The sequence below is a fragment of the Rhinichthys klamathensis genome, unplaced genomic scaffold (genome assembly GCF_029890125.1).
Source record: "Rhinichthys klamathensis goyatoka isolate OS25496 unplaced genomic scaffold, OSU_Roscu_1.1 h1tg000264l_1, whole genome shotgun sequence".
Lineage (NCBI taxonomy): Eukaryota > Metazoa > Chordata > Actinopteri > Cypriniformes > Leuciscidae > Rhinichthys > Rhinichthys klamathensis.
This window is the reverse complement of record NW_026606785.1, coordinates 751969-765495: the sequence shown is the minus strand read 5'-3', so window position 1 is coordinate 765495 and position 13527 is coordinate 751969. Positions and strand designations below refer to the sequence as shown.

Sequence of the window (13527 nt, the reverse complement as noted above, 5' to 3'; positions counted from 1 at the left end):
TTTTTAAACATTCGGAAAAGAAGTTTCTACAAACATGTTGACCTGTGTGAGAAGCAGGAAAGCAGGGAAACGCTGATGGAGAGATGGATACTTTGTCTCTTACCTTCGCCGATCAGAGTAAGCGCCAGGAAAACAGCCTCGGCGTGTGCGAGTTCGCGCTCGCGTCTTCTCGTCCATAAACCCATGGTTGCAGAAGTCGATAAACGCGACGGGTGTGAATTAAAGGCTCAAAAGTGTATGTGTGTGTAGAAATTCTGCGGTTGTGAGTTGTTGTATAAAGGCTACAATCCAGTTACTCCTCGCGGCTAGTCTTTCAGGAGTTTCACTCTTCAGTTTGGAGCTGTTGCGGGTTTGGCTGGATGTGTCAAGAGCTCCATGCTGAACTGACCAGAAACCTCCTGGAAATGGAGACAAAGAGCCCCTCTGACCGTGTGCTGGAGCCAGTGCTGCTGGGGGTTTGTGTGAGAGAACAGGAGTCGTGTTTCTCTCTCCAGTGGGAGTGGATGGGAAGGTGGGTGGGCTTTACCCGGGCTCGAGGAAGGTAAGTGGAAACCAGTAACACACCACTGATGGGAAGTTAGTTTCACTCGGTTCAAAACATCTCATTTGGTTTATCTTATATTCAAGCATTACTTAAAATAGCTGCATAAGTGGGGATGATTAAAAGGATTGCAGCTGGTCTGAAATATAATTTGTTCTTCTTCACCATGACTGCCATCTATTGGCAGATCCATTCATTGGTTTCCAACTATGGTTTCCAATGGCAGCAGCTGACGTGCACTCTCAGACCTCACGTGCACGCGCAGCTCTCGGTGACGTGACGTGCACTTTCTGAACGAACTGAAAATTGCACTCTCAGATAGTATTGAAACAGTTACCCATTTGTTTTGGCACTGCCCTTTTGTCCAAAGTTTCTGGTCTGATATTTGTAATTTTATTGCAGAAAAATTTGAGAAAGATTTCCAGTTGTTTTGGAAGGATGTTCTTTTTGGCCTTTATGACCCCAACAGAACTAATAGGCCTTATGAAACCTTCATTATTAATCTCAATAATCTCTTGGCAAAATTTTACATTCATAAATGTAAGTTTGCGCATTCCAAAACATATTTTATTGCTTTTAACAATGAGGTCAAGCAATATGTCAACACGATTAAGTATTCTCTTAATCAAAAGGCAACAAAAACTGTGAATGTGTGTAAACAATTTGATATCTTTTTGTAAATCCGTACTTCCCCAGGCAAAATGTGATGATGTGAGTCTTTTGTTTATGTTTTGTTTATGTTAAAACACCCGCAATGTTGGAAACTGCACAATGTATTCTTTTTATAATGGAAATGTACGTTCCTGTAAACTGTGCTTGAATAAAAAAAAGAAAAAAAAAAAAAAAGTTCTGAAACGCAAAAAAAAAAAAAAAAAAAAATTGCACTCAGATCCCATTGGACTGCACTATATTAACAAAATAGATTTGGAGAAAGCATGGTTGTTGCTCCATAAAAATGAGATTTTCCAACAAGACCAAGGATGTCCACTTTAAAATCTTGCACAAAAGTATGCCCTGTAAAATTGACAGTATATCTAAACATGTTTCTACAACCTGTACGTCACTCACCAAATGCCAAAAGTAAGCAAGTATATGAAATGGTGTAAATCGCCATTTGGTCCCTGAACCGTTTTTATGAATTCTAACAATGCAATGTTGAGAGAACATGAACATGAAGAAACATGAAGAAAAAGTTTAAGCCTTGCCAATTTCAATATTCAAGTGCAAGAAGAGGCAAAAGCGAACTCGTCTCAGACAGCACGCGGATACTGAATTGAGCTCTCTTTCACGTCTTCTTGCGCTTTAATGGAAAAATTCACACTATATTATGTTTTGACGGCGAGTATCCTCGTAGTCAGTTACGGCTTGAGTGAATGTAAACAGTAGAGAAAGACAACGCATGTGTATATTGGATCCGTGCATTCGCTCTTAAAGTGGCAGTAGCCTAATTAGGCTATGACGCTGCAGGAAATTACTAATGTCTCTTGACTGAATAACTTTTGTAACTTTAATAAGGATTAATCGATGTTATTTGATAAAATGAAGACTATGCTGTGTCATTTTACATTTACATATATTAGTTAGGACAGTTCTAGCTGTGGTATTGAAATTGGAGGAGAGAATTGTGAATTGTTACTGGTATCTAAACTGTTAGTGTCATAACTGTCTGTTTCATGTCTTGTCTCCGGCCATTGGCAGGTGTGGGAAAAAGTCAGTTTTAGGCCCTTGTGCTCAATAGGATGAAACGTTGATACATTTAGTTACATTAATACATACTTTTCTTGTGGATTTATTCAGAAGTTTTGGTCTAAGCTGTACTCCTATATTTAAACCCCTTATTTTTTGCCCAATCTTTTCATTTAAATGATATTATTTGCTACTGTACTGACACTTCCAAGTATATCCTATATAATCCACATGTTGAATTTATTATTAGTATTTATCAATTATTTACCCATAGACAGAAGTTTTCAGGCTCACTTCCTACTCTTAATGTAGACTCACTTCTCAAATCTTTTTGGTTTAACCAGTAAAATAAATGTGACAGATGTCATTTGTAATGATCCTATTAATAAAGGTTTAGTTTTCCGAAGGTTTAGCTTTCCTCTGCCTATTGTTTTATTTATAAATGTATTATATTTTTTACTGTTTGTTTAACTATATATATATTTTTATATTTTACTCATTTACAAACACACATGTATATTGGATCCATGTATTACCTCTTAAAGTGACAGCAGCCTATTTTTCTGCTGCACTCATTGCTCTTGACTGAATAACTTTTGTAACTTTAATAAGGATCAATCTATGTTATTTTATAAAGTGAAGACTATTTTACATTTGATTACTTTATTCAGTGTCTCTACCTGAAAACTCAGCTCTAATTTACGGTAATTACGACATGGCATTAACGCAGCATGTACATGTTTAGTGTTGCATTTCTGAAGTATTTACAGTACACTCAGGGTTCAGAAAACCTGGAAAAGTTATGGAAAATGGAATAAAATGTTAAAAGCACATAACGTTTCTCTGGTTAATCTCTGCATGCTGGCTTAGAATGGCAAATCCTTCATTGAGCCACATTTGGGAAACTATAGACAGACAAATACATGGACATGGACGTGTAAATATGTCTTCGGAGACTTTTCGAAGCAGGCGTACCAAGTATAATCAATATAGTTTAAACATGCTCATCACAAGTTTGGTTATCCAACACCTTCACAACAACTAAACACAGTTTATAGTTTTTATTGGTATAAATTTATTCAACTCTGTATCTCTTTGTAAAGCAAGCTACTGTTAATATGCTCAGACAGTGCTCTATAAATAAACTTTTTTAGTATTATTACAGGCTTGAGAGTGCGAGTTTTAAAGTACTTTGACAAGGCAAAATCCATAATAGTACAAGCTTAAGCCATCAATGTTACAAAAGCAAGGAGTCATGTAAAAGAATATGCTAAGCACGTTGTACATTACCTAAAACACAACAATGAAATACACAAAGTAAATGCCGTTACGTCCTATAGTAATGGGATACAACACTGCTGCAAAGGGACATGTTTAGCCGAAACCATGGCTGTGTGTAGCCAACCCGCGCACGTCCCCTTACAGCTGATCATGTGGTCCACTCATCTGATGAAGAAAACGCTGTTTAGATATACTATACCTCTACACTGCATCTGAAGAAAAGAGATCAAGAACAAGCATACCCGTAAAAAACACAATCCCACACTATTATCCAACGTCTAGCAAATAACTGATTCAAACTGCACTACTAATATCAAAGTAGCAAATCCGATTGGCTCGTAAGATAAACACGTAGACTCTGATTGTCTGGTTTGATAGTCTGTTACACAAAGTACAAAAGATCGTATTTTACAAAAGTCTCCCAACACAGAATTTAAAACGACTAATTCTAAATACATGATGAGTATTGAGATTTAATACCCAGCTGAAAATACATATTTTTGAAATTAACTAAAACGTTTCGAGCCAAATATATAAAGCTATAAATCCCATTATTGGCTTTTCTTGGGCAACGCAGTTTTAGGGGAAACCCAGAAACACTATTTTCTGTGATAAAACAAACAAACAACTGAAAACGAAAGTAAATTCAAGTAGTTAAAACATTACAATCAAGCATAAAGGAGAGGAAGCGTAATGAATCGTCTTCAACCCCGGGTAGCACACATGTTTCTTTGCGTTCTCCAAGTTAAAGTAATGTCCGGGTGAAGTGTCAGCCACTGATATCTCTCAGCAATCCAGCGCTGAGCCTCTGTGCACTGCTAGACGCGTATGATCTGGAACATCTTTTGTGTAGATTCTTTACTCGCTGATTAAAAACGAATGTGTTCTGCATCACACTCACAACAACACAGCGGATGAATGGGTTTTGATTATGGCTGGCTCTGGCTTCGCTGATGCTCTGGGAGGTGTTCACGGGCCGCGGCGGATGAACCAGATCTCGTTCCTGCGCTGGGGCACGCCGGGGTTCTCGTACGCCGCCACCATGTAGCGGTTCTGGAGGACGTCCCCGGAGCGGCCCAGGAGCTCCCAGAGCACGCCGATCTGACGAGAGATGGTCTCCTCTGTGGTGGTCCCGTAGAACACCCTGGAACAGAAGCACACAGCTCTGAGAGTGGCGGATGGAGAAGAGGAGGGTGCTCGAATAGTCAGCTTTATTCATACAGCGCTTTTTACAACACCCAGTGTTTCAAGGCAGCTTTACAGTGATAAGAGGAAAATAATGCAACAGAGTTTGTTTCCAGAAGAAAATAGCGTCACAGTCCGGCTTAAAGGGTCAGTTCACCCGAAAATGAAGATGATGTCATTAATGACTCGCCCTCATGTCGTCTCAAGCCCGTCAGACCTCCGTTCATCTTCAGAACACAGTTTAAGATATTTTAGATTTAGTCCGAGAGCTTTCTGTCCCTCCACTGTAAATGTGTGTACGGTATACTGTCCTTGTCCAGAAAGGAAATAAAGACATCATCAAAGTAGTCCATGTGACATCAGTGGGTTAGTTAGAGTGTGTTGAAGCATCGAAAATACATTTTGGTCCAAAAATAACAAAAACTACGACTTTATTCAGCATTGTATTGTGTTCCGGTTCTGTTGTGGATCCGCGTTCAGTGACGCCGCTGACGTGTGTGTGTGTGTGTGTGTGTGTGTATGTATTCTGGTTCTGTTGTGGATCCGCGTTCAGTGACGCCGCTGACGTGTGTGTGTGTGTGTGTGTGTGTGTGTATTCTGGTTCTGTTGTGGATCCGCGTTCAGTGACGCCGCTGACGTGTGTGTGTGTGTGTGTGTGTGTGTGTGTATTCTGGTTCTGTTGTGGATCCGCGTTCAGTGCCGCTGCTGACGTGTGTCTGGTGTGTGTGTGTGTGTGTGTGTGTGTGTGTGTATTCGGGTTCTGTTGTGGATCCGCGTTCAGTTCCGCTGCTGACGTGTGTCTGGTGTGTGTGTGTGTGTGTGTGTGTGTGTGTGTGTGTGTATTCTGGTTCTGTTGTGGATCCGCGTTCAGTGACGCTGCTGACGTGTGTCTGGTGTGTGTGTGTGTGTGTGTGTTCCGGTTCTGTTGTGGATCCGCGTTCAGTGCCGCTGCTGACGTAAGACGCTGCTGACGTGTGTCTGGTGTGTGTGTGTGTGTGTGTGTATTCTGGTTCTGTTGTGGATCCGCGTTCAGTGCCGCCGCTGACGTAAGACGCTGCTGACGTGTGTCTGGTGTGTTTGTGTGTGTGTGCGTGTGTGTGTGTGTGTATTCTGGTTCTGTTGTGGATCCGCGTTCAGTTCCGCCGCTGACGTAAGACGCTGCTGACGTGTGTCTGGTGTGTGTGTGTGTGTGTGTGTATTCTGGTTCTGTTGTGGATCCGCGTTCAGTGCCGCCGCTGACGTAAGACGCTGCTGACGTGTGTCTGGTGTGTGTGTGTGTGTGTGTATATTCTGGTTCTGTTGTGGATCCGCGTTCAGTTCCGCCGCTGACGTAAGACGCTGCTGACGTGTGTGTGTGTGTGCGTGTGTGTGTGTGTGTATTCTGGTTCTGTTGTGGATCCGCGTTCAGTTCCGCCGCTGACGTAAGACGCTGCTGACGTGTGTCTGGTGTGTGTGTGTGTGTGTGTGTATTCTGGTTCTGTTGTGGATCCGCGTTCAGTGCCGCCGCTGACGTAAGACGCTGCTGACGTGTGTCTGGTGCGTCCGTGTATTCGGGTTAAAATAAATATGGCTGGGCAAAAAAATGCAAGTCTTCCTCTGTGTGGAAATCCTTAGACATGTTTGCGAAGATTGTTTTGTTTCCAGCGTGCGTCTCCCTCAGACTGTAAACGAAGCTCGGGCGCACCAGACACACACACACACACACACACACCAGACACACGTCAGCACACACACACACACACACACACACCAGACACACGTCAGCACACACACACACACACCACCAGAGGCGGACAGAGTACAGAGCTTTGTTACTTGAGTAAAAGTACAGATACCCCTTGCTAAATTTTACTCAAGTACAAGTAAAAGTACTACAGTCAGATGTCTACTTAAGTAAAAGTACTAAAGTACTTGTTTTTAAAAGTACTTGAGTATCAAGAGTACAAGAGTAAATTTTCTAAATATTGCATTAGTAATCTACTGCCACAGTGCTTACATTTAGGCACAGAAACGTCCTACATGGAGTTATGAAAAATGTTAATGTTAATACCTTGGAGAATGTAAAAGGAATTGAAAGTAAAATCAAGTCATTTTCATCTTTTTACCATGTTGCTTTATTTAATTTAATTAATTTTTTGGGGGGTTCCCATCTTTAAATGCGGGGACAACACACACACACACACACACACACACACACACACACCACATGTAAGGGTGGCGCTGCCAATAAAAAACCTAAAAGCTGTCACAAAGAATCGGCAAAAGGAATGATTATGAATATGTAAAATATAGCAAGGAGATATTTTAATTGTTTATTAATAAACACTTGTTAATAAACAAGTGTTTTCTTTGTCAGTGTCGGCTAGATGAAGTTGACGATGCTGACTCGCGATATTCAGTAGTGAACGCGCCAGAGAGAAATGCACATTTCATACGGATTACATAAGCAGAGAGCAGTCTGTAGTCTATTTTCTTTTCTTTCGTTTTGAATTTTTCTGTTTAAAAGTAGACATGTCTGTGAGAGGCAAGTAGGCTACCTTATACACTGAGTTTCGGTTCATTTATGAGACGAGATCCAGTTCACGTGCCGGCGCCTCCGTTTCTTATCTATTGTCTGCTATTTACTTCTTATTTATTAAACCCAGGCAATTGGTTGATGAAACATTGATTAAAATTAAGATACAATTAATGCAAAACGAAATTCAGGTTAAAGAAAGGTTTTGTGTTTTCTGTTTGATGTCTCTGTGAAAGTTTTAAAGCATTTTTTATGCCGCTTTCAGAGCGCTCACGTCCGTAACGGAGAACACGTCCATAACATTGTTTTTTCCTCATAAATGCAAACCCGAAAAATACAATAAAACAAAATTAATATTTTATGTACTGTGGAGACTGAGCGCCAACCCTTCTTCATTCGCTGGGTAGTAGCCTACTTTGGTTTGCGCAGTGTAATTCACATAATCAGTAAAAATATATTTTGCCTCCTAAAGTTTTTTTTTTAAGAAATCAGAAATCCCTCGTGGCTACGCCACTGCCACATTTGAACCTGACTGTGTTAAACACACCACATACTCAAGAACTTCAAACCAAATGCTTGGCTTACATTAATGTGTAATATAAAATCTGACCATGGAGTTGACTTTGGCGGAAAGCTGAAAGTGATTGCTGATAGGCTGTCCCAATCAGTGGCGCCTGCACAATCCAATCACGTTTGAGAGGGCAACAACAAATTGAGGGTTTCCGAGATTTTTCTTTTTCTTTTTTTTACTTTTTTTTTTTTTTTTTACTCGGGTACTCACGGTTATGGATAGAAATGTATTGGAGTAAAGAGTACAATATTTGCCTCTCAAATGTACTTGAGTAAAGTCATGAGTACTCCCCAAAAATGATACTCGAGTAAAGTACAGATCCCTCAAAATTGTACTTAAGTACTGTACTCAAGTAAATGTACTCCGTTACTGTCCGGCTCTGCACACCACACACACGTCAGCAGCGTCTTACGTCAGCGGCGGCACTGAACGCGGATCCACAACAGAACCGGAATACACACACACACACACACACACTCACACACACACACACACACACACCAGACACACGTCAGCAGCGTCTTACGTCAGCGGCGGCACTGAACGCGGATCCACAACAGAACCAGAATACACACACACACACACACCAGACACACGTCAGCGGCGGCACTGAACGCAGATCCACAACAGAACCAGAATACACACACACACACACACACACACACACACCAGACACACGTCAGCAGCGTCTTACGTCAGCGGCGGCACTGAACGCGGATCCACAACAGAACCGGAACACACACACACACACACACACACACACCAGACACACGTCAGCAGCGTCTTACGTCAGCAGCGGCACTGAACGCGGATCCACAACAGAACCAGAATACACACACACACACACAAGACACACGTCAGCAGCGTCTTACGTCAGCGGCGTCACTGAACGCGGATCCACAACAGAACCAGAATACACACACACACACACACACCAGACACACGTCAGCAGCGTCACTGAACGCGGATCCACAACAGAACCAGAATACACACACACACACACACACACACACACACGTCAGCGGCGTCACTGAACGCGGATCCACAACAGAACCGGAACACAATACAATGCTGAATAAAGTCGTAGTTTTTGTTATTTTTGGACCAAAATGTATTTTCGATGCTTCAACACACTCTAACTAACCCACTGATGTCACATGGACTACTTTGATGATGTCTTTATTTCCTTTCTGGACAAGGACAGTATACCGTACACACATTTACAGTGGAGGGACAGAAAGCTCTCGGACTAAATCTAAAATATCTTAAACTGTGTTCTGAAGATGAACGGAGGTCTGACGGGCTTGGAGCGACACGAGGGAGAGTCATTAATGACATCAGTTTCATTTTTGGGGGAACTAACCCTTTAAGTAAGTTCAGTGATGGTTCATTTCTGTTGTAAAAAAGTTATTAATTTAGTTCATTTATATATATTTTATAAAACCGTGATGTCATCGCCCAGTTCAGTTCTCATATAATGGTGTCAATGCAGCAGATCAATAATATTGTTGAAAGTGAAATGAAATACCTGGATATGACTCGGATGGCGTCCCGGTGGACGATGCTGATGTCCGGGTCAGCTGGTTGAGGCGGTCTGGCCTGGAACTCAGCGGGGAGATAATACGCCGTCAGCACATCCTTCATGAAGTTGGTGCCATCATCCGCCATTGTGATCTCATTCACAACAGGCACCGACATGCCAAGGTACCGTCCTGGAGACAGAGACAGATGAGCACACTGGCTGAACACGCTAGCACCGCATGTTGGACTAAACTATCATACTGAGATTATTTAGACGAAAACATTCAACTGCATCTGCGCTCTGTAGAGGAGTGATCACACTTGAGTTATCAGAGCCAAACTCAGACCTCTTTCAGCGGAGTATTCTTCAGTATGTGTTTGTTATTTAAAGAGCGCGTTAGTAATGGAGGGTCCACAATGCACACACTCTGCTTATTACACACACTCTGCTTATTACACACACTCTGCTTATTACACACACGGCTTATTACACACACTCTGCTTATTACACACACTCTGCTTATTACACACACGGCTTATTACACACACTCTGCTTATTACACACACTCTGCTTATTACACACACTCTGCTTATTACACACACGGCTTATTACACACACTCTGCTTATTACACACACTCTGCTTATTACACACACTCTGCTTATTACACACACTCTGCTTATTACACACACACACACACTCTGCTTATTACACACACGGCTTATTACACACACACTGCTTATTACACACACACTCTGCTTATTACACACACACACTCTGCTTATTACACACACACTGCTTATTACACACACACAGACACACTCTGCTTATTACACACACACTCTGCTTATTACACACACACTCTGCTTATTACACACACACTCTGCTTATTACACACACACTCTGCTTATTACACACACTCTGCTTATTACACACACACTGCTTATTACACACACACTGCTTATTACACACACACAGACACACTCTGCTTATTACACACACACTCTGCTTATTACACACACACTCTGCTTATTACACACACACTCTGCTTATTACACACACACTCTGCTTATTACACACACACTCTGCTTATTACACACACACTCTGCTTATTACACACACACTCTGCACTCTGCTTATTACACACACACTGCTTATTACACACACACTGCTTATTACACACACACAGACACACTCTGCTTATTACACACACACTCTGCTTATTACACACACACTCTGCTTATTACACACACAGACACACACACAGCAGCACACAAACATGCCAAATATTAAAAATAAAAGGATTACATTGTAAAAGATTATTATTGTGCACATGAAGATATGGTGGAATCCGGCTTTTCCCGTAGATGGTCACTTTAGTAACTTTGATTTAAATTTGATTTGATTTTGAGAAATTTTAACTAATTATACAGCCTAAAGGTGTGGTCATATATGCAAAATTTGATATCAAACATATAAGTGTCTCTAGTGTAGAGACGTATGAAGCACAGCTCACACAGAACTCTAAACCAAGCCGCTTTCTGTCCGTCTAAAGCGCTGCGAAATCTGCATATGGATTATATATATATTGTAATGAGAAACCTATATATTGGTTATATAATTTTCAGTTTTACACATCTTTACAATATTTTAGCCTATAGTTATACAAATATTACTAGTTTATCTTCTAAAGCCAGATACGTGCATTAACCACACCTGTGACAACCAACTAAAGGAATAGCTTCATTCCCATAAGTGTTCATTTTCTGCACTTTCTGGCTGTGTCCTGCAGTAAAGCTGAGATGAAGACGTGTGTGTGTGTGTGTGTGTGTGTGTGTGTGTGTGTTCACCTGTTGAATTCTCCTTGCAGATGAAGCGCATGAGCTTCATAAAGGCATTGGAGATGCTTTGCTCATACATGAGTTCTGCTTTACTGACACATGCCCATTTCCCCGCAGGATACACTCTCTCCTCGTACAGCACCTCGCCAAGCTGAAACACAATCAACCTCAGCATATATATATCACTATTTTAAATGCATCATTAAAAAAAGCTATTTTAATATATATGTATGTAATATTTTAATTTATTCCTGTGATCAAAGCTGTATTCCAGCATCATTACTCCAGTCTTCAGTGTCACATGACCCTTCAGAAATCACTCTAATATGAGGATCTGATGCTCAAGACACATTTATGATTATTAATAGTGTTGAAAACAGTTGAGCTGCTTCATTAACAGATATAACTTTTGATTTTAATAATCTATTAGTAAATGTTGAAATTAAGTTTTGTTGAAATTAACATTAACTAAGATTAATAAATGCTTTAGAACTAATATAGTTAACTAATGTTGACAAATTAAACCTTTATGTAAAGTGTTACCAAAAGAAATCACACTATCCCCAAACTTTTGTATCAAGGAATAATTTTGGATTAATCTGTTAAACATATTTATTTATATTTGAGTGCTACCTACTGTATGTATTTTCTTGCCTATCAATAAATCAGCATAAGTTGTGTTAAGATATTCTAGAGATCATCTCTGATTCCTTTCAAAGTGAAAATGTTGCAACTGTCCTATTCTACCCGTGTGGGACGTGTTTTGTCCCATGAGGATTTTACCTTCTCGTGTCTGGAGATGCTGACGAAAGGCACTTGCTCTCGTTCTGAGCTCTGGTTCCTCCTCGTCATCTCCTCAATGGGTCCTCTCATCTCTATACAAACACCAGATTAGATTCTCTCATGATTTCACACTGGGAAACTGGTCTCAGATCTGTGGGCTGTGGGACAGTGTGTCGTACCTCTGGGAACAGACACGTGATGTGTCCTTCCTACGGCCTGCCAGTGGGCGTACATTCGGTCCTGCTCCCCGTCATCCATTGGTTCAGAGCTGTCTGTGATGTCATCATCCACCTGCTCATCATCCAGTCCGTCAAGATCCTCAATAGAGATCAGAGCCATTGTCCAAAATGGCACAGCGAGCGACTGCGAATCGGGAAGCTCTGAAGACAGAAAACAAACTCAGATTCTCTCATATAAAGCGAGGGATATTGGTTTTAATATTAAATAATCAATCTGCCAGTGTTAACTTGCTCTTGGTGTATACACACACATACATAGGCCTATACATATATAATACGTTTTTCTCTTTCCATTACTGTTAAGCTGTCATTGCTGAAGCACTATGTTATGTTATGTTTTGTATTTTTATCCTTGTGTTATTGTTGTTTTTTAGTCATTTTGTTAGTAAAGCACATTGGCCAACTCTGGTTGTAGTAAATAGTGCTATAAATAAAATTGCCATTGTCACTACCATCATGTTGGTGTTGGTGGATTAGAAATCATGTTTTAATAAAAACATTAGCAATATCAGAGTTTAAACGATCAGCAATCATCGAAACAGAAAGCATAAATACGAAATAAACGGCGGTGCTAAGGTTTCATTCACATGCATAAAAACCTGATAAAAACACAAGTGATGTGAGACGACTGTTAGCGTGATTTCAGAAGGAAGACAAACTGGGAAAAACGCGACCCTCCCCGTACAATTGTTGAATGCACTTTATTATGATTGATATTTAGCACCAATCCTGCCCAGTAGGCGGAAATGTAAACATTATTTTTAAAAACAATGACGCCCGGTGCAAATATCACACACGTCAAACACTTCCGATATATCAAACTGATGGTCTGTGTTGTAGTCTAATATTTACCGCAACGTATTATAACGATAATAAAGAATACTTACCCAGCAGACACAACAAGCGCACGACAGCTCAAGCGCTGGGGATTGCAGAGCGCCTCACTGCGCATGCGCGGAGGAGTGCCCAATCATGCGCTGCTCTCGTGTTTGCAAACACCATTTTAGTGTTCCTACTGGGTCTTCTGTAGGATAGGCTACACTCTTCTGGAACAGGTCCAGCTCTGCGCTACTAAACTAGCCCAATGGAAAATAGGCCCTTGACCACATCCCAAATCAATAAAATACCTAAAATACTTATTTTGCAGTCAATGTTATATAAAAAGAAAACCACTGTAGTGATCATAAACAGCTCAAAGGCTCTCTACCAGTGGCCCTACTTCATACAAATTAAAGGGATAGTTCACCCAAAATTAAAATCCTATCATTAATTACTCACCCGATCATGTCGCTCCAAACCCGTAGGACTTCTGTTCATCTTCAGAATCAGAACACAAATGAAGATATTTTTAATGAAATCTGAGAG

At 40.8% G+C, this 13527-nt stretch overlaps 2 protein-coding genes across 2 annotated transcripts in view; both read right to left on the bottom strand.

Annotated features, from left to right (window-relative positions):
- Positions 1-494, bottom strand: part of ptk7a (protein tyrosine kinase 7a) — a 50880-nt gene extending 50386 nt beyond the window's left edge. Inside the window, exon 1 of the mRNA XM_056267852.1 lies at positions 104-494. Coding sequence (XP_056123827.1) covers positions 104-185 — 82 coding nt within the window. The 5' untranslated portion in view covers positions 186-494. The remainder of the gene's footprint in view (positions 1-103) is intronic.
- Positions 495-4465: 3971 nt separating this feature from the next.
- Positions 4466-13160, bottom strand: soul4 (heme-binding protein soul4). The gene is made up of 6 exons (XM_056267856.1): positions 13050-13160; positions 12103-12303; positions 11924-12015; positions 11150-11291; positions 9308-9491; positions 4466-4652 (listed from the first exon to the last, which is right to left on the bottom strand). Exons 2-6 carry the CDS (start codon positions 12260-12262, stop codon positions 4478-4480), a joined length of 753 nt encoding a protein of 250 aa, XP_056123831.1. The 5' UTR covers positions 12263-12303; positions 13050-13160; the 3' UTR covers positions 4466-4477.
- Between the last annotated feature and the right edge of the window lie 367 nt (positions 13161-13527).

Excerpts from the sequence above, each read along its gene's own strand:
- soul4 (XM_056267856.1), bottom strand. The coding sequence starts at position 12,262 with ATGGCTCTGATCTCTATTGAGGATCTTGACGGACTGGATGATGAGCAG. Across the intron at positions 12,016-12,102 it reads TCACGTGTCTGTTCCCAGAG|AGATGAGAGGACCCATTGAG; the intron begins GTACGACACACT and ends GTGTTTGTATAG. Across the intron at positions 9,492-11,149 it reads CTGCAAGGAGAATTCAACAG|GACGGTACCTTGGCATGTCG; the intron begins GTGAACACACAC and ends CTCTGTCTCCAG.